Raw genomic sequence first — 22,773 nt, forward strand, 5'->3', positions numbered from 1 at the left:
CCATGGATAAATCAAAAATTTGTGTTATTTCTGAATGAGTTCCATCATGGACCCAATGCAGTGCAGATAGCTCAAAATATCACAGAAGTGTTTGGGAAGGATGTGGCTAATGAACGCACAGTACATTGATGGTTTGAGAATCCCCATTCTAGTGATTTTAATTTTGAAAGAGCTACACGGATGAACTGAGACCAAGGTGGATAATGATGAGCTGAAAGCTGTAGTGCAAGGGAATCCATCTCAACCTATGCATGAATAAGCAGCAAGGTTTGATGTTACTATTCTGACAATATTGGATCATTTGAAACAAACTGGCAAGGTAAAGAAGCTGGGCAGATGGGTACCACATGAATTAAAAGAGCGTCAGAAGAGAAATCATCATGAAGCTTGCCTTTCTTTGCTGTCACAACATAAAGGTGAACCATTTCAACACCGTATTGTTATGTGTGATGAAAAATACACTCTTTTTGACAACTGCAAACATTCAGCACAATGGTTGGATAAAGATGAAGTGCCAAAACACAGTCCAAAACCAAACATTCATCAAAAAAGGCTAATCATGTCTGTTTGGGGATCCAGCGCTGCTATTATCCACTACAGCTTCATGAAACCTGGTCAATCGATTACAACGGATGTCTACTACAACCAACTGGATGACATAATGAGGATGCTTGTGATTCAGCAGCCAAGATGGGTCAATAGAGACAGACTAATCCTCTTGTAAGAATACATGTAGCAAAAAACAACGCTGCTCAAACTACAAAAATTGGACTTGGAAACTCTGTCATCCACTGTATTCACGAGACCTTGCACCAACCGACTACTACTTCTTCCAGGCTTTGGACCACTTCTTGCAAGGAAAAATATTCAACTGTCAAGAAGCTGTGGAAAATGCCTTTTGTGATTTCATCGCCACTCACTCTCCAGGCTTCTTTGTTGCTGGCATAAACAAAGTACTCTTAAGATGGCAAAACTGTGTCAATAGTTTAGGTGCATACTTTGATTAATTGTACTGCTTGTTTGAGATATAATAAACTAAGCTTTTGATTCAAAATCAGACATTTCATATTTAATGACCTAATAGAAATTTTAAATGCAGTCCCCAATACCAGTTGTTTTTCAATATACAGTTAATAAGAAACATACAAAAATAATCTGGAAAGAATTTAATGCAGTGTTATCCAAAAGAACTTTCTCCAAAATGAAAATGTTCTTTATCTACATTGTGATATGTAGATATGATAGCCACTAACCACATGTGGCTATTGAGCACTTGAAATGTGGCTAGTGTGACTACAGAAGTAAATATAAAATTTTATTTACTGTTAGTGACTGTGTAAATAGCTACGTGTAGCTAGTGGCTACTGTACTAAACAGTGTAAATTCAGTGCATGGTTAACATTTTGAAACAGAAATTTAAGAAAACTAGTAGAATCCCTTAACCCTTCTGTCTACAGCATTATGACCATAAAGTGTGAAGAAAAGGTAATTGGGGACCAAAATTTAGCTAATGAACATGAGAGACACCCAAGAGTGAATACAATAGTACTCTGTATAGCAGTGGTTCTCAACTAGGGATGACTTTCCTTCCAGGTGACATTTGGCACTGTCTGGACACATTTTTGGCTATCACAACTGGCGGAGCTGGTACTACTAACATCTAGTGGGCTAGAAGCCATGAATTCTGCTAAATATCCTATATGCACAGGACAACCCCTCCCACAGTAATTATCCAGCCCCAAGTGTCTCTAGTACCAAGAAGTCACAAAATGTCCTTAGCTAGAATCATTTGTGATTATAAGAGTCAGACGTATAAACATGAAATACTCTACCTGATCATTAGTACAGGTTGAGTATCCCTTATCCAAAGTGCTTGGGACTGGAACTATTTCGTTTTTTGGATTTTGGAATATCTACATTAATTATACTTACCAGTTCAATATTCCTAGTCTGAAAATCCAAATTCTGAAATACTCCACAAGCATTTCCTTTGAGGTTCATGTCAGCACTCAAAAGGTTTGGGATTCTGACACATTTCAAAATCAGATGAGGGACTCTCAACCTGTATTTTCATCTTTTATAACCAAGCCACTACCTATTTTTACTTTAAGATTCTACCTTCAATTCACCTATAAAATATCCAAGCAGATAGTCTTGTTCACTGCATATCCTTAAGATCCCACATAAAAGGGCCTTGGTAACATTTACTGAATAATAAAACTGAAAATATGAAAATGTCCCATAAAATTAAGGTTTTAGACAGCATTTCTAATAGTCTGATCATAAGAATACCTCTTCATGTCTATTTTAAGTAAATTTTAAAATTCAAACTCCTAATTACCTTCAAAACTCTTGAAAGATTCAAACAGTTCAATCAGAGACTGAGTTGACAGCTGCTCGTGATACTTAGAAGCCACCTGAACACAGATCTGCAGATTCTGACGAATATTGGCAGACAACATGGCTCTGAGACATTCTAGGGAGTCTTCTACCGATAAGGACCCAAAGTAATTCACTAACCACTACAAGACAAAATAAATAAATGATGAATAAATGAAATAATGTCGAACCTTACAGTGGTATGAAATTACTAACATACAGTACTTCACAAACACATTTTCAGTATACCAATTAAGCACAACTAACACCATCTGTTATGTAAGAAACTGAAATACCTCAGGGTTAAGAAGATGGGTGTGAACAACCGCACGCTTTATATCATATAAATCGGTGAAGTGTTCTAATGCACGTTGCAGTAGGCCAGCCTTTTCACACAATTGAGCAATATGAGCCCGGTCATAATGCGTGAACATCTGATTCCCTAGAATAGCATCTGCAACCTATAAAACCACAAACAGGGTGAGTTTATTTTACCACCTCATTTATATCAGTAATTCAACATCTAGATTACCTAGTAAGATTCAACAATGAATTGGTAAAGGAAATAAAGTACCAAAGCATGCTAAGCTAAATTTTCTTGAATAAGGAATAGGCATCTCAGTAGCTATGAATAATGATCTGAGAAGCTCTGATAATTACTAAAACAGTGTTGGAAACATGCCTAAAAAGCATGAAAACACATACTTGAGGCGCATGCATAAGGTTCATCTCAAGCAATCGCGTCTGTAAAGGACCTTCAGATGGGCGATTATTCTTCAGAGCATCAAGCAGGAATGCAGTACATTGCTGAATTAGATTGTATTCCATAAAGACGTCCACAATCTACAAAAAAAGATTTAAAAGAAATTCTTTTCAAAATACTGTTGACAATACATAGATGAAATTAAGCACAATCTCTTTCTTTACATATAAAAACTTCAAAGAGCAAATATCAGATTTAAAGATTATTATTTGGACAACATGGTTTGACACTAAGAACAAACTTTTGTCCTCTGGAGAGACAGTTTTAGTTCTGGTAAAAACAACCACAAAATATTTTAAGATACTACTATATAACAGTAGAATACAATCAAGTTGATTTAAATTTTTATGAGCTTTTAAAACATACAAAAGCAAAAACAATATGAAGAACTTTGACTCACACTTCCAATTAGCATGTCTTTCCCCTCACCCAGTGGCAGCCACTGTTCTGTTTTATTATTCCCATGTATTTTTCATATTTTTATACATATATCTCTAAATAAAATATTTGTTTGCATGTTTTAAAACTGTATACAGATGGTATCATACTGTCCATTCTGCAACTTGCTTTTATTGCAAGACACTTGAGGTTTAACCAAGTAGACAGAATTTCTACAAACTGTAAGTTTAACCCAGTCTCTTTCAAAGTTGTTTAAAGTCAGATCCCCCACTCTTTATTTCAAACAACTTCTACAGAATTCATTTTAATGCCATTACCTGTGTGATATCAGCAAGAGGCTCTTCATCCTGAACCAACATTTGGGCAAACTGCTGTCCCTGATCTGGACTGATACGCATTACATTTCTCAGCAGAAATATCCAGTCTGGAGTATATCCAACCTACAAATGGACAGACTTAAACCCTAATGCAAAGTTTCATTTTTTATAGCATTTGAAGACTTTTTCCACAGTGAAATTTTGCGAATATATTAGCCCTTGGTGATGACATATTTGAACAATAGTTGTATATTTTTTATAATTGGCTTATTCATTTTTAATGAATGAGCATTTCAGAAACTTTCTTCTAACATGCTAAACATGCCCCTGCTATCTTAAATACTGATAAGCCATGAAGAGTAATTATCTCCATTTTTTTAGTAAGTGTGAATTCAATATATGAAAGCCAAGAGAATTTTTGTACTTTTCCAAGTAAATCAAACTTTAAGGAAATTCACTATCAAAGTAACAAGAGTATAGGCTAATTTCTCTCTCAATGTTTTAATAAATTTATGCTGAAGATTTGCTTCATTGAACTCACTTTTTTAGCATATAAAACAATCTTCTGGACTTGACCTGTTTCTGCAAAGCACTGAATGACTTTATTGGGGACATTAGCCCTTAGGTACACACTAAGTGCCAATGTAGGGTCCACAGATTTCACAAGGTCACCCAGTTCTTCGGAACATTCCAGCTGTCCAAAGGAAAAAGAAATTGTTTAGTGATCCATGAGCTGTTTTGTAAATGAGCATTTGATACTACTTCCACTATAAATAATAACTAGTATGAGAGGTACTTTAGTTACTCAATTTCCCAGAATATATTACCCAGGAGCTGTGGTTGGTGAAGACTCGTGATCTTGTATTCACAGCAATCTCTCAGTAGAATTCTCCACACATCCTACTTAAACAAAGACTCCTTATAGCTATTACCAACTACCTTGTTAGAATGTAAGTACTTTATTTATACTTCTAACTTCTAAGAATATTCAGATATCAGATCCAATTTTTAAAAATAATATAACTTTTAATATAATGTTATCAAATGAAATTTGATGTTGAAGGAGCCAAATAAGGCTTACTATAACGACCATTATTAAAATCGGGGTATAACCCCTATGTCTCAAGGATTTAAATTCCACTGTCTTCTTGACTTTTGGATTCAAGGTAGTCAGGCAGGACACTCTAATTTCACAAGGTCAAACAGACAAAAATTTTAGAATTTTTAGGTAGTATATAAGAAAATACCCTTCTCTGTATTACTCAACCTGCCTTACTCAGTCAGCTGCCCAATATGGAAATCAGCTTTCTAACAGTTCTGCTTTACATATTAGAGTTGATTTTCTACTTTTAATGGTCACTTCGGCTCTTATAACTGATATTCAGGGCTGAGAAGTAAAAAGTGGCTAGATGTGGTGGCCCACACCTGTAATCTCAGTGCTTTGGGAGGCTGTGGTGGGAGGATAGCTCAAGGCCAGGAATTCAAGAGCAGCCTGGGCAACATAGTGAGACTCCATCTCCATAAAAACAAACAAAAAAAGTCAGGTGTGGTGGTGGCACATGCCTATAGTTCTAGCTCCTGGGGAGGCTGAGGTAGGAGGATCATTTGAGCCCACGAGTTCAAAGCTACAGTGAGCTATGATCACTCCAGCCTGGGTGACAGAGTGAGATCTTGTCTCTAAAAAAAAATCAAATAAAAATTAAAAGAAAGTAAAAAGTTCTATCAGTGTCTATACATTTTAACTGAGCACACTAACAAATGAAGAGTTGACCAGTGTCTCTTTAACCACAAGTGGATCCCAAATGACTATTCACAAGAAAGGGTAATGATACCTAAAAAGCTTTCACCTTGGTATACGGGTCAACTCAATTACCTTGGCTATTCCCATCCTCCCTTATCTTAAACAATTAGGACAGTCCGCAAATACTTGCTAGTGTGGCTAAAGTACTATCCTCCAGTATCCTATAAGACTGCCAAGAAGCTGGGTCAAGAAACAAGGACTTAGAATTAGTAATGTAAAAACAGTACCAACACATACTATTGCTGAAAAGTATAATAATATTAAGTTATGCATTATTCAGAGTGCTTTAAACAGTACTACCTCAGTTCTTGACAATGGCATAAGACATGGAAATTCAATACTACAATTTTGTGGAGAAATGCTTTTTTATGGTGGTATGAATAAAATAACAGTAATAGACTGCTTAAAGTTGTTTGCTGCCTTACAAATAAACAATATCTATTGTTTATCTGTTTCTCAGTCACTATTCCATATAAGAAATCTGATCTAGAAAACAGTACCAATTATGTGCTCTGTGTAAAGAAAAATTAGTGAATATAAAAGGCATAGAGAAGTCCTACAGCAAAGAAAGCCAGTTAACATTAAGAAAAGGTTCATATTTAAATGCATGTCAAAAAGCCAAGTTAAATATTTTCCCATGAAACACTAATTAAAATTCTGTGAAATCACTTTGGAAAACAGTATTTCACTAATTAGACATCCCTGCTGTCTTAACATATCTACAATCCAACATTTTACATAATGTTTTCCTTGCACACCTAAACAAGCTTGGCAGCAGCAAATACTACAATTTTGATAGTATCTTAGTAGTTCTAAAAGAAAAGATAATACTTGTAGGGCTGGAACTACTGTGCATCTCAAGTGTGGAATGTGGGAAGTAAGAGTATATTCCTATGTCTAAACGAGCATCATATACACTAATAAATATGATTATATACTAAGGTAAGCATCTCACACTAAGATTTTCCTAAAGCAAAGGATAGCAATTTGCTTCCAGTTTAGTTGTTTTAAACACCAAGCAAGAATCCAGGATTCCATTTAAAAAAACCTAAACAAAAGAAACATATCCCACCCCAAAATCCATAAAAATATTTTCAAAAGGAAATAAGCGTATGCATCATATGCAATGTGTGCTTTTTTTTTTTTCCTGTTTCTATAAGCAATAAATAATGAGGGAGACATTAGGATGCAGCCTAAACGATCTAACTTGCTAATATGGTATTTCATTCAATCAACACAAGATTATGTCAGCACAAATTAATGTACCTTATCTTCTTTTAACCATTTCTCCAAAAGCTGTTTCCGCCCCTGCTGAAGTACAGGCCTACAGAGCTCTAAGGATTCATATTTGTTCAGTTGACCCTGGTCCAAAAGGATTCCAAAGTACTGAAGTAGAGGAGAAGTTTGACCTGGCTGGGCTGGGACACTCTGGAACCGACGGATGGTGTCTGGAGTACGAAGAATTCCCTTTAAGAAAGAAAAATGTTAAAGACTATTATTGAACGGTGATCCAAACATCACACTAATAACCCTATGGGTCCCTTAGGTCAATCTTAAAGGCATGAGTCCATCTATTAACACCAAATTTCAAATCTTCACCATCTGTAGTAAAGATTCAGTCATGGCCTGTCATACTAGATCTAGTTTAATGTTATCAGATTATTCATAATCAAAAATATATCAAACTTAATTACAATGTCAATGTGCAACAATAAATATAACCATAAAACAATTATAGCCAGTTATTATCCCAAGTTCACATTAAATTTCATGATTAATACTGGTCAGGAATGCAAAGTGTTAATTCAGTCTAACACAAACCAACATCAAAAGTGATGGGAATAAATTCAGCCTCCTTTCTGATGCTCTACTTTCCATAAACTAGACAGAATTTGTTTATTTCCCACTTTTGGAAATAAAATCACTAGCTATCATTTATGAGGTCAGTAAGTATTACACCTAAGTAACTAAACATTATTACTTCTATGTAAATCATAGCTTGCTACATCTACATATCCTTCTAACATTCTGAGTTTTAAACAGCTAACCAACTCTAGAGCACAGAAAATTACCCAAATCTAGAAGCACTGACAAGTAACTGTCCATTCCAGCCTAGGCGACAGAGCAAGACCCTGTCCCTAAAAAAAAAAAATTAAAAAATAATAAAAATAGTTAAAAAAAAAAGACCAGCAATTGTCATGTAATAATAAAGGAAAATGTAACCTGAAACCAGTTTTCCTATGGAAAGCTTGTTTCCCTTCCAGAAGTATTACAAACAGAGAATATTAATATTAATCCAATCATGACAACTTCATTTTCATGACTCTTTACCTTTGGTGCATTAGCAGCCACCTTTGCTGCCTCTGAGTAATTTCCCTGGGCAAAAAGAGCATTAAATTTCCGGGCAAAAAGTTCTTCGGCGCCAGCTAAGTTGTTTCGTACAGCCATTCTCAGAGCCAAATCAGGGTTTTGTAGGACATTGGTGATGTAAGGAATTATGTTTTCTTCTTCCACACACACTGACAGAACCTGCAATTTAAACATTAAAGGATATCTGCAATGTATTCATTTGAATATAAATGATATCAAATCTGTTTAGAGCAGGTTACGACTGAGTTACAAAGGTAATAAAATTGTGGAATCATGACAACTGCTTTCTTGCTGCCATAAAAGAAAGAAAGAAAGAAAGAAAAAAAAGACAAGGAGAGAGATTAGCGAGGTTAAAAAACAAGTGCCATAAGGTGCTAACTAAACCATTTAGGCGTTCCTAAAATATGGCCATTCTGTAATACAAATAACTTCTTATTTCATATTATCCAAACTAACTGCTTTGATATCATCCATTCATTCGTAACAATCAAAGATTAAGTCTCCCATTTAATTGAGCACTGAAAGACAATTTCTATATAGTTTAAAAATTCTTGGGTAATGCAATCTTGACCACCTATAGAAAAGCACACTGAAGAAGCTATGAAATCTAAATGAAATCTAGGGCTCACCTGGAGGAAGTTTAAGGTATACTCCTTTTAATTTTAGGATTACTTTTTAAAAAGATTTTTTTCAGTAATTTTCTTAAACTACATTTTCACCCCTAGAGGCCAGACTGTATACTCAATGAGGAGGGGGACCCACTGAATCTTCAAGCATCTAACGTAATGTAAAGTACATGGTAGGTGCTTAATAAATACAGCATCAGTGAAGAGTGACTTCTAATTGCTTGTTAGGAAAAGTTACCTACTCTCAATTCTCCTTAAAACTCACTGCCACAGAGTAACTACTGTCAATTGCCCTAGAGAAATGGAGCCCCTTCTTACCCATGCATTCCTCTCTTCATTGCAGAGCTGGTTACAAACTACTTACATTATCCCTAACAGCACTTCTCAAACTATTACAATTGCTTGTCTGTTTCTCAGTCACTATTCCACATGCAGAATCGGGCTTGTCTCTAACTATATTAATAGCAACAGGCAGTATGTAGCACAAAGCACACATTTGTTGAGTAAATGAAAATGGGAAATTTCTGCCCCAAGATCAGCAAGAATTGAAAAATATTTGGGAATTCAGTGAACCAGATAGGTAACAGTCTGCCCTGCCTGTTCTAGTATTGTCTTTCAGGAAAATGAAGAAATTTTAACCTCCAAGATTTCATTTCTGTAGGTCAGAACCCATCCCCAAAGCTTAGGCCATCCTGTACTCCAATGTGCCATCCTACTCCATATTAAAACATACCATTTAAAAGAATTAATTACTTTCTTTAGTCATTTGCACTCCTGAACTGTATCCTTAACTCTTACGCCTATGAAGAGTAAGAAAGACGAACAAATCCAGTTCCAGCTATACTTTCTGAAGCTTCCTATTGATCACTGCCTTAGTCTTCCCCAAACATCAAATCCAGTTTCATTTTTATCATATTTATAATTATTCTAGCAGATTTCTAGATACTAGTACTTGATAAGATCTACAGGGAATAGAAAAGGTTCCAGTAACTTCGTAAGTACTCAGTTTTATCAAATTCAGAATTTAAGCCAGATAGTGGCTATAATGTCATCTTGATTGCTTTTGATATCTATAGAAACCACACACTCATCCATTCAGGACATATGCCCTGCTAGTAGTTGGATTTAAGTAAAAAAAGAGAAGAAAGCCCCGAAGCCTAAGGGTACTATAAACATTCCTCTCTTTACTCAAAGTAGCTGGCACATAAAATCTAGGGTGGAGGGAAACAAAGTAACAATTAGTAAGTTCCTAGAATCAGAGTTATGAACACCAAAAATGTATCATGCAACCATTCAAGATACTTTCGTTTAGGCATTATCTTAAAATATTAGGACAACAACAGAAATAAAAAGGTCCCTGGCTTTACAACTTCATGACTATTAAATTATTACTAACCTAGTTCATTAAAAGGCCAATTCATTCTTGATTTTTCTAAGAAAGGCACACGCAACCAAATAACTGAAAGCTACTATATTTTTAAAACTGCTTTTGTGCCAGACACTGACTGGTGCTATACAATTAACCACAGAATAGTGACTATGACAGCAATTAATCAGTATAAGTGTTATGAGGAGGGCTACATAAGTTATAGGGGCATAAAGCAGAAAAGCACCAAACCAGGTCTGGAGTTGAGATGGGGGATAAATAGGTAGGGAAAGAATCCTTTTCCCTAGAAGAACTGCCTCTTCATGTATGTAACACTTTTCAAAAACTGAATAAACGAGAAAAAAATCTACTTCCTTTGCTTAATATCTGGGAGAAACACTAATGTGGAGGAAAACTAATACAAGGCAAGACCAATAACAGCATGAAGCTTCTAAAATTTTAGCCATTTTTCAGAAAATGAAGATACTTCCTAGCTGGGCACGGTGGCTCACACCTGTAATCCCAGCACTTTGCAAGGTTGAGGAGGGAGATTCGCTTGAGGCCAAGAGTTTGAGACCAGCCTGAGCAACACAGCGAGACCCCGTCTCTACAAAAAAATAAAAAAATAAAAATTTGCCTAGCATGGTGGCATGTGCCTGCAGTCCCAGCTACTTGGGAGGCTAAGGCAAGAGGATCACTTGAAGCCAAGGAGTTCAAGGTTACAGTGAGCTATGATCGCACCACTGCAAGCCAGCCTGGGTGTCAGAGCGAGACTCTGCCAAAAAAAAAAAAAAAAAAAAAAAGGACATATTCAGAACAGCTGTTATTTTCCCTATCCAATTGGATAACTTTCCAGGCAACCTACAATAGGTATTATACCATACCACCTTCTAACATGAAACATTTAGTAATACTTAGGAGTTAGGAAAAGGGATGTAGGTTAAATTCTTTTCCCTGTAGTTGAAACTCTGTCTTGGAGATAAAAGAAAGAAAACTCCTAAAACAGTATAGTTTGTCAAATGTGATCCTAAATGGCTTCTTTCCACGGAGGATCACTTGTTTTGCCAATAAAGATGCATATAAATAATCCTAGATGGCTATATGCCAAACAGTTTCTCTCCCTGAGACAGGATTAATAAGAGACTTTGTAGCCATACAATTCTGTATTTTTAGGTATGTATTATTTTCTGATATCCAAAGTTACCATTTACTCTTTGAAAAAGGACTATTGGTAATGTGTTACTTTATCATTTTGGGGGTAATTTCTTTTAATGTACAGGACTGTTTCTGACTCAGATTATTTTATTGCTTAAATTTCAAGTTTTCCTTACTTGTCCCTTTCTGTTTACTCCAATTATTCCAGCTGTGGCTTCATGAGGTGCAGTAACAAAGATTGTCTCTCCACTGATTCTATTCATGTAGATGCAGGTACCAGTCTCAAGATCATAGAGGTGGATATAACCATACTTAGTTATCAAGAATACCACATCATGCTTTTCACTGATCTATAAAAAGACAATCAACACTTTAGTAAAATCCACAAACAGAAAATAAAAACACTCTAATTCCATTTTAGAGATGCTGAAATTCTAAAATTTTGACAAGAGGCTTACATGAAAAATTAAAAGCTAAGATTTAAGATTTCCTTCATTTTTACAACATATTTAAGTATGGGCTATCCCAAGCTCTTACATAAACAGAAAAATTGAATGAAATCTGTAAAATAAAAGGGAGGATAATTCAAAACATATGATAACCCAGTTTACATGTTATAAGCATACCTCATTTTATTGCAGTTTGCAGACTTCACATCTTTTACTAATTGAAGGTTTGTGGCAACCCTTGTGGAACAAGGCTATCAGCATCATTTTACTAATAGCATGCACTCACTTTGGTGTCTCTGTGTTACATTTTAGCAATTCTCACAATATTTCAAACTTTTTCATTATCATCATATTTGTTATTATGGTGATCTATGATCAGTAATCTTTGATGTTACCATTGTAATTGTTTTGGGGCACACTCACATAAGACAGTAAACTTAATTGATAAATATTGTGTGTGTTCATTATTATTATGTCTGTTATTGTGGTGATCTATGATCAGTAATCTTTGATGTTACCATTGTAATTGTTTTGTGAATCACACTCACATAAGACAGTAAACTTAATTGATAAATATTGTGTGTGTTCTGACTGCTCCACTGACTGTCTCTTCTCCCATCTCTCTCCCTTTCCTCAGGCCTCCCTATTCCCTGAGACACAACAATATCGAAATTAGGCCAATTAAATATGCTACAATGGCCTCCAAGTATTCAAATGAAAGGAAGAGTTGCACGTCTCTCACTTTAAATCAAAAGCTAGAAATGATTAGTGAGGAAGGCATGTTGAAAGCTGAGACAAGCAGAGAGCTAGGCCTTTTGAGCCAAACAACCAAACTGTGACTGGAAAGGAAAAGTTCTACAAGGAAATTAAGTGCTGCTCCAGTGAACAATCTGATGATAAGAAACCCAAATAGCCTTATTACTGATATGGAGAAAGTTTTTAGTGGTCTGGAGAGAAGATCAAACCAGCCACAATATTACCTTAAGACAAAGCCTAATCCAGAGCAAAGGCCCTACTGTTTTCAGTTCTATGAAGGCTGAGGGAGGTGAGAAAACTACAGGAAAAAAGTATGAAACCAGCAGAGGGTGGTTCATGAAGTTTAAGGAAAGAAGCCATCTCCAGAACTTTACAGTACAAGGTGAAGCAGCAAGTGCTAACGTAGACGCCACAGCAAGTTATCCTCTTAAACACTAACATGTGGAGGATAATACTACTTCTAAGAATGATCCTAGAAGATCTAGCTAAGATCATTGATGAAGGTGGCTATGCTAAACAACAGATTTTCAATATAGATAAAAGAGCCTTATGTTGAAGATGCAACTCAGGGACTTTCATAGCCAGAGAGGAGAAATCAATGCCTGGCTTCAAAGTTTCAAAGGACAAGCTGACTGTCTTGTTAGGGGCCAATGCAGCTGGTGACTAAATTGAAGATGTTCATTGTTCACTCCGAAAATCCTAAGGCCTTTAAGAATTATGCTAAATCTACTCTGCCTGTGCTCTAAAAATGGTACAATAAAGTTTGGATGACAGCACATCTGTTTACAACATGGTCTGCTAAATATTTTAAGCCTACTGTTGAGCCCTACTGCTCAGAAAAATGATTCCTTTCAAAATATTACTGCTCACTGACAATGCTCCTGGACATTCAAGAACCCTGATGGAGACGTATAAGGAGATTAATGTTGTCTTCATGCTTGCTAAAACAATATCCATTATGAAGCCTATGGATCAAGGAGTAATTTTGACTTTTAGGTCTTATATTTAAAAAATACATTTTCCTAAGGCTATAGCTGCAATGGATAGTGATTCCTCCGATGGATCTGGGCAAAGTAAATCAAAAACCTTCTGTAAAGGATTCACCGTTCTAGATATCATTAAGAACATTCATGATTCACAGGAAGTAAAAATAGCAACATTAATAAGAGTTTGGAAGATTCCAACCCTCATGGATGACTTTGAGGGTTCAAGACTTCAGTGAAGGACCTAACTGCAGATGTGGTAGAAACAGCAAAGAGAACTAGAATTAGAAGCTGAGCCTGAAGATGGGACTGAATTGCTGCAATCTCAGGATAAAGGAGTTGCTTCTTATGGATGAGCAAAGAAAGTGGTTTCTTGAGGTGGAATCTATTCCTGGTAAAGATGCTGTGAACATTGTTGAAATGACAACAAAGGATTTAGATTACTATATAAACTTAGTTCATAAAGCAGTGGCAAGGTTTGAGAGGACTGACTCCAACTTTGAAAGTAGTTCTGTGGTGGGTAAAACACTATCAAATAGCAGTACATGCTACAGAGAAATCTTTCATGAAAGAAAAGGACACCTGATGCAGCAAACTTCATTGTTTTATTTTAAGAAGTTGCCTCAACCACCCCAACCTTCAAGAACCACCATCCCAGTCTGTCAGCAGCCATCAACACTGAGGTAAGACCCTCCATCAGCAGCAAGATCATAACTCACTGAAGGCTCAGATGATATTAGTTTTTTTTTGTTTTTTTTAGCAATAAAGCATGTTTAAATTAAGGTACATACTTTTTTTTTTTTTTTTTTTTTTTTTAGCATATGCTATTGAACACTGAAAACAGCATAGTGTAAACATAACTTTTGTATGCACTGGAAAACCAAAAAATTATTGTGACTTTCTTTATTGTGGTGGTCTGGAACCAAACCTGCAATATCTCCAAGGTATGCATCAGAGTACATAAAAGTCCACATATTATTTTACAAAGTTTCACTAATAAATTTTTTTTTAGAATGAAGAGTATTATTTTAAGCACCGCTTAAATTATATCATCTGTGAATAGTGGCTAGATTAATTTCTTTTAAGAGGAGTGATTTTTAAAAGTCCATTTATTTTGTTTGACATACCTGCATTGCAACAGGAAAGTCATTTTGTGCTTCTGGAGGAAAGAAAACATCCACTGCCTTCTTTGGAAAGGGCTGATTCCCTGTAGGTGGTGTGCCAACTTCAATGATATGTAACTAAAGAAAATAAAATTTATATAAACCTAGATCTTTTAGCAGTTACTCATATTTACTCAACTTTATTTGTAGCCCCTAAATGGAAATAATCCAAGTATAACCCAGTATCTTATAATAGATGAATGTTAAACTGTGTTTGGTACATTCATACCATGTAATACTTGGTAATAAAAAGGAACAAATATCTCACGGACATTACGCTGAGTGAAAAAAAAGCCACCAATCTCAAAAGGTCACATACTGTATGATTCCATTTACATAACATTCTTGAAATAACAAAATTATAGAGAGGGAGAATAAATTAGTGGTTGTCAGGGGCTAGGGATGGAGTGGGAAGGGGTGTGACTATTTATAGATGGGTGTGACTTTAGTCATGAGGAAAATCGAGGTGGTGATAATAGTTATGTTATCTTGAATCTACTTGTGACAAAATGACACAGAACCACACAATTGCACTAATGTCAATTTCAAGGTTTCTGAACTATACTGTATGAATGTATATTATTTAAATATGTTTTTAAAAGTCAGTTGAATATCTGAAATAATAACACCTCAAAAAATCTATCTGAAATAAAGTGCACAGAATGGTAATAATTACCTACAATGGTACTTTCTCATGGCTTTCAATTATTATTTAGTATTTCAAAATAGAAATCTAAAAAATTATTAAATTCTTCTCTGCCTACAAATCTACACAGAGGGAAAGTATACATCTAAGCTTTGTTGTCTAATCACATACATCCCATAAAATAAATGAGAACATTTTAGTTTAAAATTTCTGATGCTAAGTCGGGCATGGTGACACACACTTTTTGTCCCAGCTATTCGTGAGGCTGAGGCAGAAGGATACCTTGAGCCCAGGAGTCCAACCTGGGCAACATAGCAAGACCCTATCTCTTAAAAAAAAAAATCTGATGCTGTACATCAGCCAGACGAGAAAAAATCAATATTACTAAAAAAGTATTATATATATATTTTCCTTAGAAATGTCAGGAATGAACAGTCAAAAAATAATTCAGTTTTCAAGATAACACCATATGAAAATTATGAGTTCTCATCTTTCATCAGGATTGGCCACATTGAAAAAAGGAAACCTTCCTTTAAAAGTCATGGTAGACTATAAAAGATATAGCACCATATATTAAATAAGTCTCAAGAACTTATGAACAGGTTTTCAGATACTATATAAAAATGATATTGAAGGTTTCTTCCAGTAAGACTTTTGTTCAAAAGATGTCCTGGCCTTATGTTTTAAGGATAATATCTAATTTTTACAACTTATGTGTTCGTTTAAATTCCATCAATTCAGATCTAATTATCAGTGCTTTCCATTCTTATATTGAGATGTTGATTGGATTATTCCTCAGTTCAGTGATTCTTACCCTGAAATTTTAGGCAGAATTGTACCTCTTTGCTTATTTTCCCTCTCTGTTGAGAGACAGTAGATGATCATATTTTAAGCAATTTCTATGTAATTTTTTTAAAACTTCTTATATCAAAGAAAAAGACAATGTTCTAACAAAGTTGAAGTTCAAGTTTTCCAGCCTACCCAGAGGGAAAGTACTCTTTACAAGTTTTGATGGCAGGTAGAGCAAGACTTCCATTTAGGAGCACCAAACACCAAATATTTGTTTTACAAACCTCTCAGAGCTAAGATGTGGACTGTGACTTTGCTTATACTGGATGTTGAACACAGAGCTAGGGACACAAAGTTATTCAGACTTGAGATTCTACTCTGGCAGTGGAATAGAAGCAGAAGTGTCCTCAGAATTCTGTGGCATGGTTGTTAGCTGGAACCCTGTTTGCTGCCCATTCTCCCTTATTCCTCCTCATTTTCCAAGCTTGGTTGTATAGCCTTCCTTGCAGTTGTAAACTATCCAGTATCCTTTCACTAAATCCTCTATGCTCTAATCAACCAGACGTTTCTGTTGTCTGCAACTAAGAGTTGTAACATACAAAGTACTTCAATTTGTCCAGGTGATTCCAATGTGCCCCCAAAATTAAGAATCTCTAGGCCGGGTACGGTGGCTCACGCCTGTAATCCCAGCACTCTGGGAAGCCGAGGCAGGAGGATCGTTTGAGTTCATGAGTTCGAGACCAACCTGAGCAAGAGCAAGACCCCCCCCCCCCATCTCTACCAAAAAAATAGAAAGAAATTATCTGGACAACTAAAAATATATAGAAAAAATTAGCCGGGCATGGTGGCACATGCCTGTAGTCCCAGCTACTCGGGAGGCTGAGTAGAAGGATTGCTTGAGCCCAGGAGTTTGAGGTTGCTGTGAGCTAGGCTGACGCCACGGCACTCTAGCCTGGGCAACAGACTGAGACCGTCTCAAAAAAAATAAATAAAAAAATAAAATAAAATCTCTAACTTAGGGCAATGTCGTCTACATTCCATCTATATCAAGCCACCTAAGGTACTTACAACACAGATTATGGGCACCACTTACTAAATCAGATTCTTTATATGCATGGCACACAAGTGTGCATTTTAGCAACCCTAATGATTCCTATGCATATTAAAGTTGAAAAACTAACTTAAGGACTTTGGTAAAGGCAATGAAAATAAAGAATATCAACAGCTAACATAATAAATTTTGAAAGAACATTATTCATTTTACACAAGTGTCACTGCATGTAGAATTTGAACAAATTCACCACAAATGTGAATATTAAAAACAAATTAACCATGAACAGAGAAGACTATTTTGAAATTAGATGGCTAATTAGTAGCAAAAAGAGACAAGTTGTCACTAAAATAATTACCAAGCTTACCTTCCCTCCAGCTTGACCTCGGACTGCAAAACAAAATAATGTCGATTCTTCTGCATTTCCTTCCATTTTAAACTGTGCGAAGCTAGCTGCATGTCCTTCAATGGGCTGAGAGACTTTCCTATCTACAGAATATAGCTGCATAGCTCCCACCACACGATTTTGCTACAAAGGATCAAAGAGAATAATGTTTGGGGACCCAATGAATCAACTCCCAGATTCTTCAACTAGTACAGTAATTAGAATGCTTTATCATCTTCAGTAGGATTTATAATTTTTGTTATTTAGTCTCTTAATGTACATCAGATACTTAATATTTAGCTCAAAACATTAAAGCTTAACAAGAATGTTTAAAATGGGCCTCATATACATCTTAAAAGACATACAAATGTTCATTCTGCAGTAAAGTATATATACTCCATAATAAATCCCAAGTCATTCATATTGGAACTCAAGTTTCTACAAAAGGTAAAAACACCTGGTAAGAGCACTCTGAAATTATATGGCATTATGCCAGGAATCTTTATTTCTTTAAAAAAAAAACCCACCAAAAAAAAAAAAGGAAAGAAAAAAACGTCTTCCAAAGTCAGTCAAATTCAACAGGATTGAGTATAGAAGACCTAACTTCAAAACAAACTACATTCTGGGCACAACTGTCTAGGCCTCTTCTTTACCAAAAACTAGAAAAAAACGTTACCTGTGCAGATATGCCAGTCAGAAGTAACCACTTTTGCTTTGCATCTGTACGGTAATTGATAATCTGACACCCTGCAAGGCTAGAATGGCGATCAAACATTTTCACTGGCTGAGACTCTCCTTCCATACTCCAATGATAAACTGCATTATCCGTAACAAGAGCAACCGTATTCAAAGAGATCCATTTCCAAAAGGTGACATCATCAGTCATGGTATGGGCCTTCATTTTACTTTTCATTTCAATGTTAAATATCTGAAGAGTTTTCCCAGCTGAAAACAAAATCAAGAATTATGAATCAGTAACAAGGTAAAGTTTAGGATGAAGACCTAGCTAGACAAACTCTGTAACACCCAAACAAAAATGGTTCTATCATGATACTAATAACTACAGAAGTCACATTAATACAGCAGCCACCACTGAAGAGATAATAGCTGAGACTAAGCAATCTATATCTACATCTTAAGCAAAAACTGTATTACCTCTAATAAACACATAGTATGACTTCCATGGAATTCTAAATCCCAACTGAAAAAGTTGTAACCTTCATACTTATAATTAAGTATGTTTACACATAAACTAAGTTAGTTGAGTACACAGAACAAAGCAAATCTGATACAAACACATGGGGAAAACGTCTACTTTTTTTAAACGCAGTCATCTCATCCAACTAAATCTTGTGGAAACTGCTTTTTAAAAAGAGGATCTACTTCAACTCTGCCTTGTTACCACTAGCAGGTAAGAGAAGTGCATGCTACATTTAACTGGTTTAAGATACAAAGGGAAGGTAGAAGTGCTAGAGGAAAGGCCAGGGAGACAAAGGAAGAGGACAGTTCCAGATGCTGTTAATATACTGGAGATAAGAACAAAGTTCAAGCTTCATCCAATTAAGAAAGCAGGCATTCAGTAAAAGAAGGATGAAATTTGCCTTGAGTGTTAAGAGTCCATTGAGTCAGATGCAAGGGCTTGTACTTGTAATTTGAAATCCATCACAGTCCAAAAAGTGATTTGGTTTAAATTAACAGAGGTCAAAGCCCATATAGTTATGTATAGGCTATTAAAATTAGTCCTTAGAGACTAAGGAAAACTCCCCATTCCTGAGCCACAGAGAATCTGGCTCCTGAAGGACAAAAATCTAAGATTGGGGTGGAGGCATCCAGAAGGGAGGCAAAACATACGGCTTTATACTATGACCCTTCTAACCACATGTGCAAAAACTTCTTTCATAAAACAAATAATGTTATTCCCATCCAACACAGTATGTAAACCACAACCAGACTTCAAAAATTGTGAGAGTTATAGTCCTGTTTATAAAAAGAAGCCAAGGTGTTTAAAACTGGCTTCAGAGGGAAGCAGTACTTTGGAATGACTTACTTTCGTTTGCTGCCTTCTTCAACGCCCAGATTATGAGACTTTTATTCTCTTTTACATGAAGGGGGTTGGAGTGTATGTAAGTGGAATGGCTTGGGAAGGGGGGCAAGGGATGACAGTGTAACTCTGTAGTGCAGACACATAGGCACAAATCTACGATGCTATTGTACAATGCTCTAAAAATCTTTTCAATTTGTTCTTTTTATAGAACAGGACAATAACTAATACAATCTAATTTAAGATAACTCACCATCTGCACACATAAGAAAGCATTAAGAAATGTGATAAGATAACAATAACATTAAAAGTAGAAAAGAATTTTGACAAAATTAAAACGATGGCCTTTTAATAATGAAGTGTGAGAGTTGCTTAGCACTGGAATTTAAATTCTTTAAGGAGGCTGAAAGAAGCTTAATACCCTAAAGTATATTAGTTTTAACAGAAGTAAAATGCTTACTGTCAGAAAACATCTGATCCTACGTGAAAGCTGGACCATCTTTCCTTGAGAAGAGATCAACTCTTAGATATGTGATAGCAACTTATCTGTTTAAATATGCTTGTCCTACCACCCATTTACTCTCCAACCAGTATTATCACCAAATACAAAGTTTAAATCATGTAAAGAAAAGTCTGTTTAAAAAGTTCAGGCCTTCTAACAAACTCACTCACAAACTGATCAAGAGATTACTGGGAACTTGAACTCTTCTCCCTACTATCAAGAAGAAAAACAAAGGAAAAAAAAAGACAATTAAATGCCTTTTTTAGAGTCATAATTTGTCACCTAGTCCTCTTAAAACTGTTTTAAAGGGTCAATTACATTCTCATCCTGAAGTTTAAAGGGAAAAAATACAGGCTCCCAGACAGTATGAGATTCTTTGAACTCTATGTAGATTGATAAGCTGTACAGTTCCCTGTTATGACAATTAAAAGTTAGTCTGAATAAACTCAAACACCCTTAACTCCAGAGCTTTAATACCCACCTATACACACACAAGCTTGTAACAATCAGTGTAAATTCAAGCCATTTTTAGAACCTATAATGTAAATGACAACATAACCCTGAAGTATAAAAAAGGGCGCAAAATGAAAGGTAAGTTTATCATCATAACAAAATTCTGCAATTTTTAGGTGCCAGTATCAGTTAAGTATGCTCTATTACACAATATGAATCACTAATTTACTTCCTCTGTAGAGAGATATGTTTAGCATAGTCTTATCATACCACAAATATAAAATTTATATGTATTTATTCTAAAACTTAAAATTATTCCAAGTAGATCTGCACTAAGACATTTCACAAAAATATTCCAAGTAAATGTCATAAAAGTTTAAATCAAGTTCAGTATTAGGCTTAACTTTGCAGATTTTCTTTAACCAAATTTAATCAATATACTAAAAAAGCAGACGCTAATTATTGTATTTGCATAAAATGTACACAGGAAGAGTTTTAAGGAAAAAATCCACAATCTTTTATACCTTTTAGTGCAATTACTTTGCTAGCTGGATTCATGATGGCGCTGTCCGCTGAAATTGGTCTTCGAATTGGATTACTTGGGTCATTCATATCAATGATTACCACCTGGGCCTGCTCTCCCACTTTTTCTCTAATGCAGATGAATTTGTCTGACTCCATTGTCAGGGTACTGAAGCCAATGTTTGCTGGGTTGATACCCAGGTTCTGGAGCTGGAAAAAAAATGAATAAAAACTATGTTACCAAGTGGATTAGAAAGATTTGACATTCATACGTTGCCAACATTAAAAACCCTTACTTAAACATTAATGCTTTAAGGTCAACAGTGACATCTCCATTACATTGATTAAAGTGAGGCAGTTAATAGGCAAGTACTGGATCTTCTCATCTTTCAACAAATATGGTATTCAATTGTTTCAACTAAGACAGAACAAATAGAGATGAAATTAAAGGGAAGAGCAACACTTAACAGCTAGCATTTATGGTTCAAGAGATTTGAAATCATCAGTGTTTCTTGGTTTACTTTAAGATCTTTGGACTATTGGACTTGTCCTCTCTTTATTCCCCTTAACATACAGTAACTTGTTCAAATGCAATAGGCTCCAGGAATCTGAAAAATTAAGTGACAGCATAAAAAGATTTAAAATGTCACAGAGTTCTTGATCTAAAGGAACTTGGAAATAGCAAGAGTAGACAAATAAAGCTGCAATACTGTGCAAAACATGCCAAAACAATGATATGTAAGAGGAACCTTGTCAAAGGTGGCTCCAAAGTTGAAGCAATGTGTTTAAGGGAGGTAGGCTAGAGAATTCTCAACAAAAGGAGCATGTGCTAAGGCACAGAGCTATGAAAGTGTGGTCTGCTAAAGGAACTACAAGTACTTTTGTAACATCCGGCAGGGGTGGGGAACCTGCGTCCTCAAAGCCACACGTGGCCCTCCAGATCCGAGCACCACCTCTGGACTGAATCCAAACTTCACCTGTTCAGTAAAACTTGGATTCAGTCAAAAGGCCACACTCAAGGATCCAGAAGGTGACATTGTGGCTCTGAGGCCACATGTTCCCCACCCCTGAAGGAAGCTACTTAAACTTTTAACAATAAAAATAACGAAACTGGATTTGCTTTGCATACTTAGAAGATACTAAAGTATCTGCTAAACAAATATAGTGGATCCAAAGATGGTAGATCTTTGAAAACGAATTAAGTGTGTAAGAACAGAAATCAGTTGTCACTGGAAGGGGATCTCTACAAGATTGGGTCATTACAACTCCGGTGATTAAATGTGGTATAACAGATTAAATCCTACTAAAAAGGCTACACGAAGGCTTTATTGTATTAGCCGTGGCCAGAAATAAGTGCAGTTACATTAACTCAGTCACTGAACACAGGGGCAAGGAGTCAAACAACTGTCTAACCATTAATATAAACATAGTAATAAAGTGGAAGATTAACCTGTTTTATAAGCTCAAGTATAGCTGCAATGCAAGGCAAATACATCAGCTATGAGGTATGTAACTTATAATGAATTTGTGGTTACAACAAAACTTTATAAATTATTAATTTCACTTCTTCCTGACTTTAACTTTTATAGTTACTTCTAGTTCCAGATGTAATGAAGGAACATAAACAAACATAAGTGGTTCCCAAAAACATACAAAGGGATTGAGGGTGGACTTAAGGGTGACCTTTTCCAAATCAGACTGTCCATCCAGTTTCAGGGCAGGTATTTATTTCTTATTTGTTCTTAGTAGAGGTTCCTTAGACTCTTGGTAAGTTTAATAGTTAACTTTTCCAATAACTGGAGAAAATATTTCAGTGACTCATGGTGTCCACAGAGCTATATACCTTAAAGCAACAAG

The 22,773-nt window shown here is 35.6% G+C and overlaps 1 protein-coding gene across 1 annotated transcript in view; it reads right to left on the reverse strand.

Annotated features, from left to right (window-relative positions):
* Nucleotides 1-22,773, reverse strand: part of CLTC (clathrin heavy chain) — a 68,880-nt gene that overhangs the window by 26,586 nt on the left and 19,521 nt on the right. The window contains exons 2-13 of the mRNA XM_069482337.1: nucleotides 20,919-21,126; nucleotides 18,075-18,343; nucleotides 17,381-17,542; nucleotides 14,492-14,605; nucleotides 11,353-11,526; nucleotides 7,991-8,188; nucleotides 6,926-7,126; nucleotides 4,400-4,552; nucleotides 3,859-3,981; nucleotides 3,085-3,222; nucleotides 2,676-2,840; nucleotides 2,342-2,522 (exon numbers count right to left, since the gene is read on the reverse strand). Of these exons, the coding sequence (XP_069338438.1) occupies nucleotides 2,342-2,522; nucleotides 2,676-2,840; nucleotides 3,085-3,222; nucleotides 3,859-3,981; nucleotides 4,400-4,552; nucleotides 6,926-7,126; nucleotides 7,991-8,188; nucleotides 11,353-11,526; nucleotides 14,492-14,605; nucleotides 17,381-17,542; nucleotides 18,075-18,343; nucleotides 20,919-21,126 (2,086 nt within the window). The remainder of the gene's footprint in view (nucleotides 1-2,341; nucleotides 2,523-2,675; nucleotides 2,841-3,084; nucleotides 3,223-3,858; nucleotides 3,982-4,399; nucleotides 4,553-6,925; nucleotides 7,127-7,990; nucleotides 8,189-11,352; nucleotides 11,527-14,491; nucleotides 14,606-17,380; nucleotides 17,543-18,074; nucleotides 18,344-20,918; nucleotides 21,127-22,773) is intronic.

The sequence above is a fragment of the Eulemur rufifrons genome, chromosome 9 (assembly GCF_041146395.1).
Source record: "Eulemur rufifrons isolate Redbay chromosome 9, OSU_ERuf_1, whole genome shotgun sequence".
In the NCBI taxonomy this organism is placed as follows: Eukaryota; Metazoa; Chordata; class Mammalia; order Primates; family Lemuridae; genus Eulemur; species Eulemur rufifrons.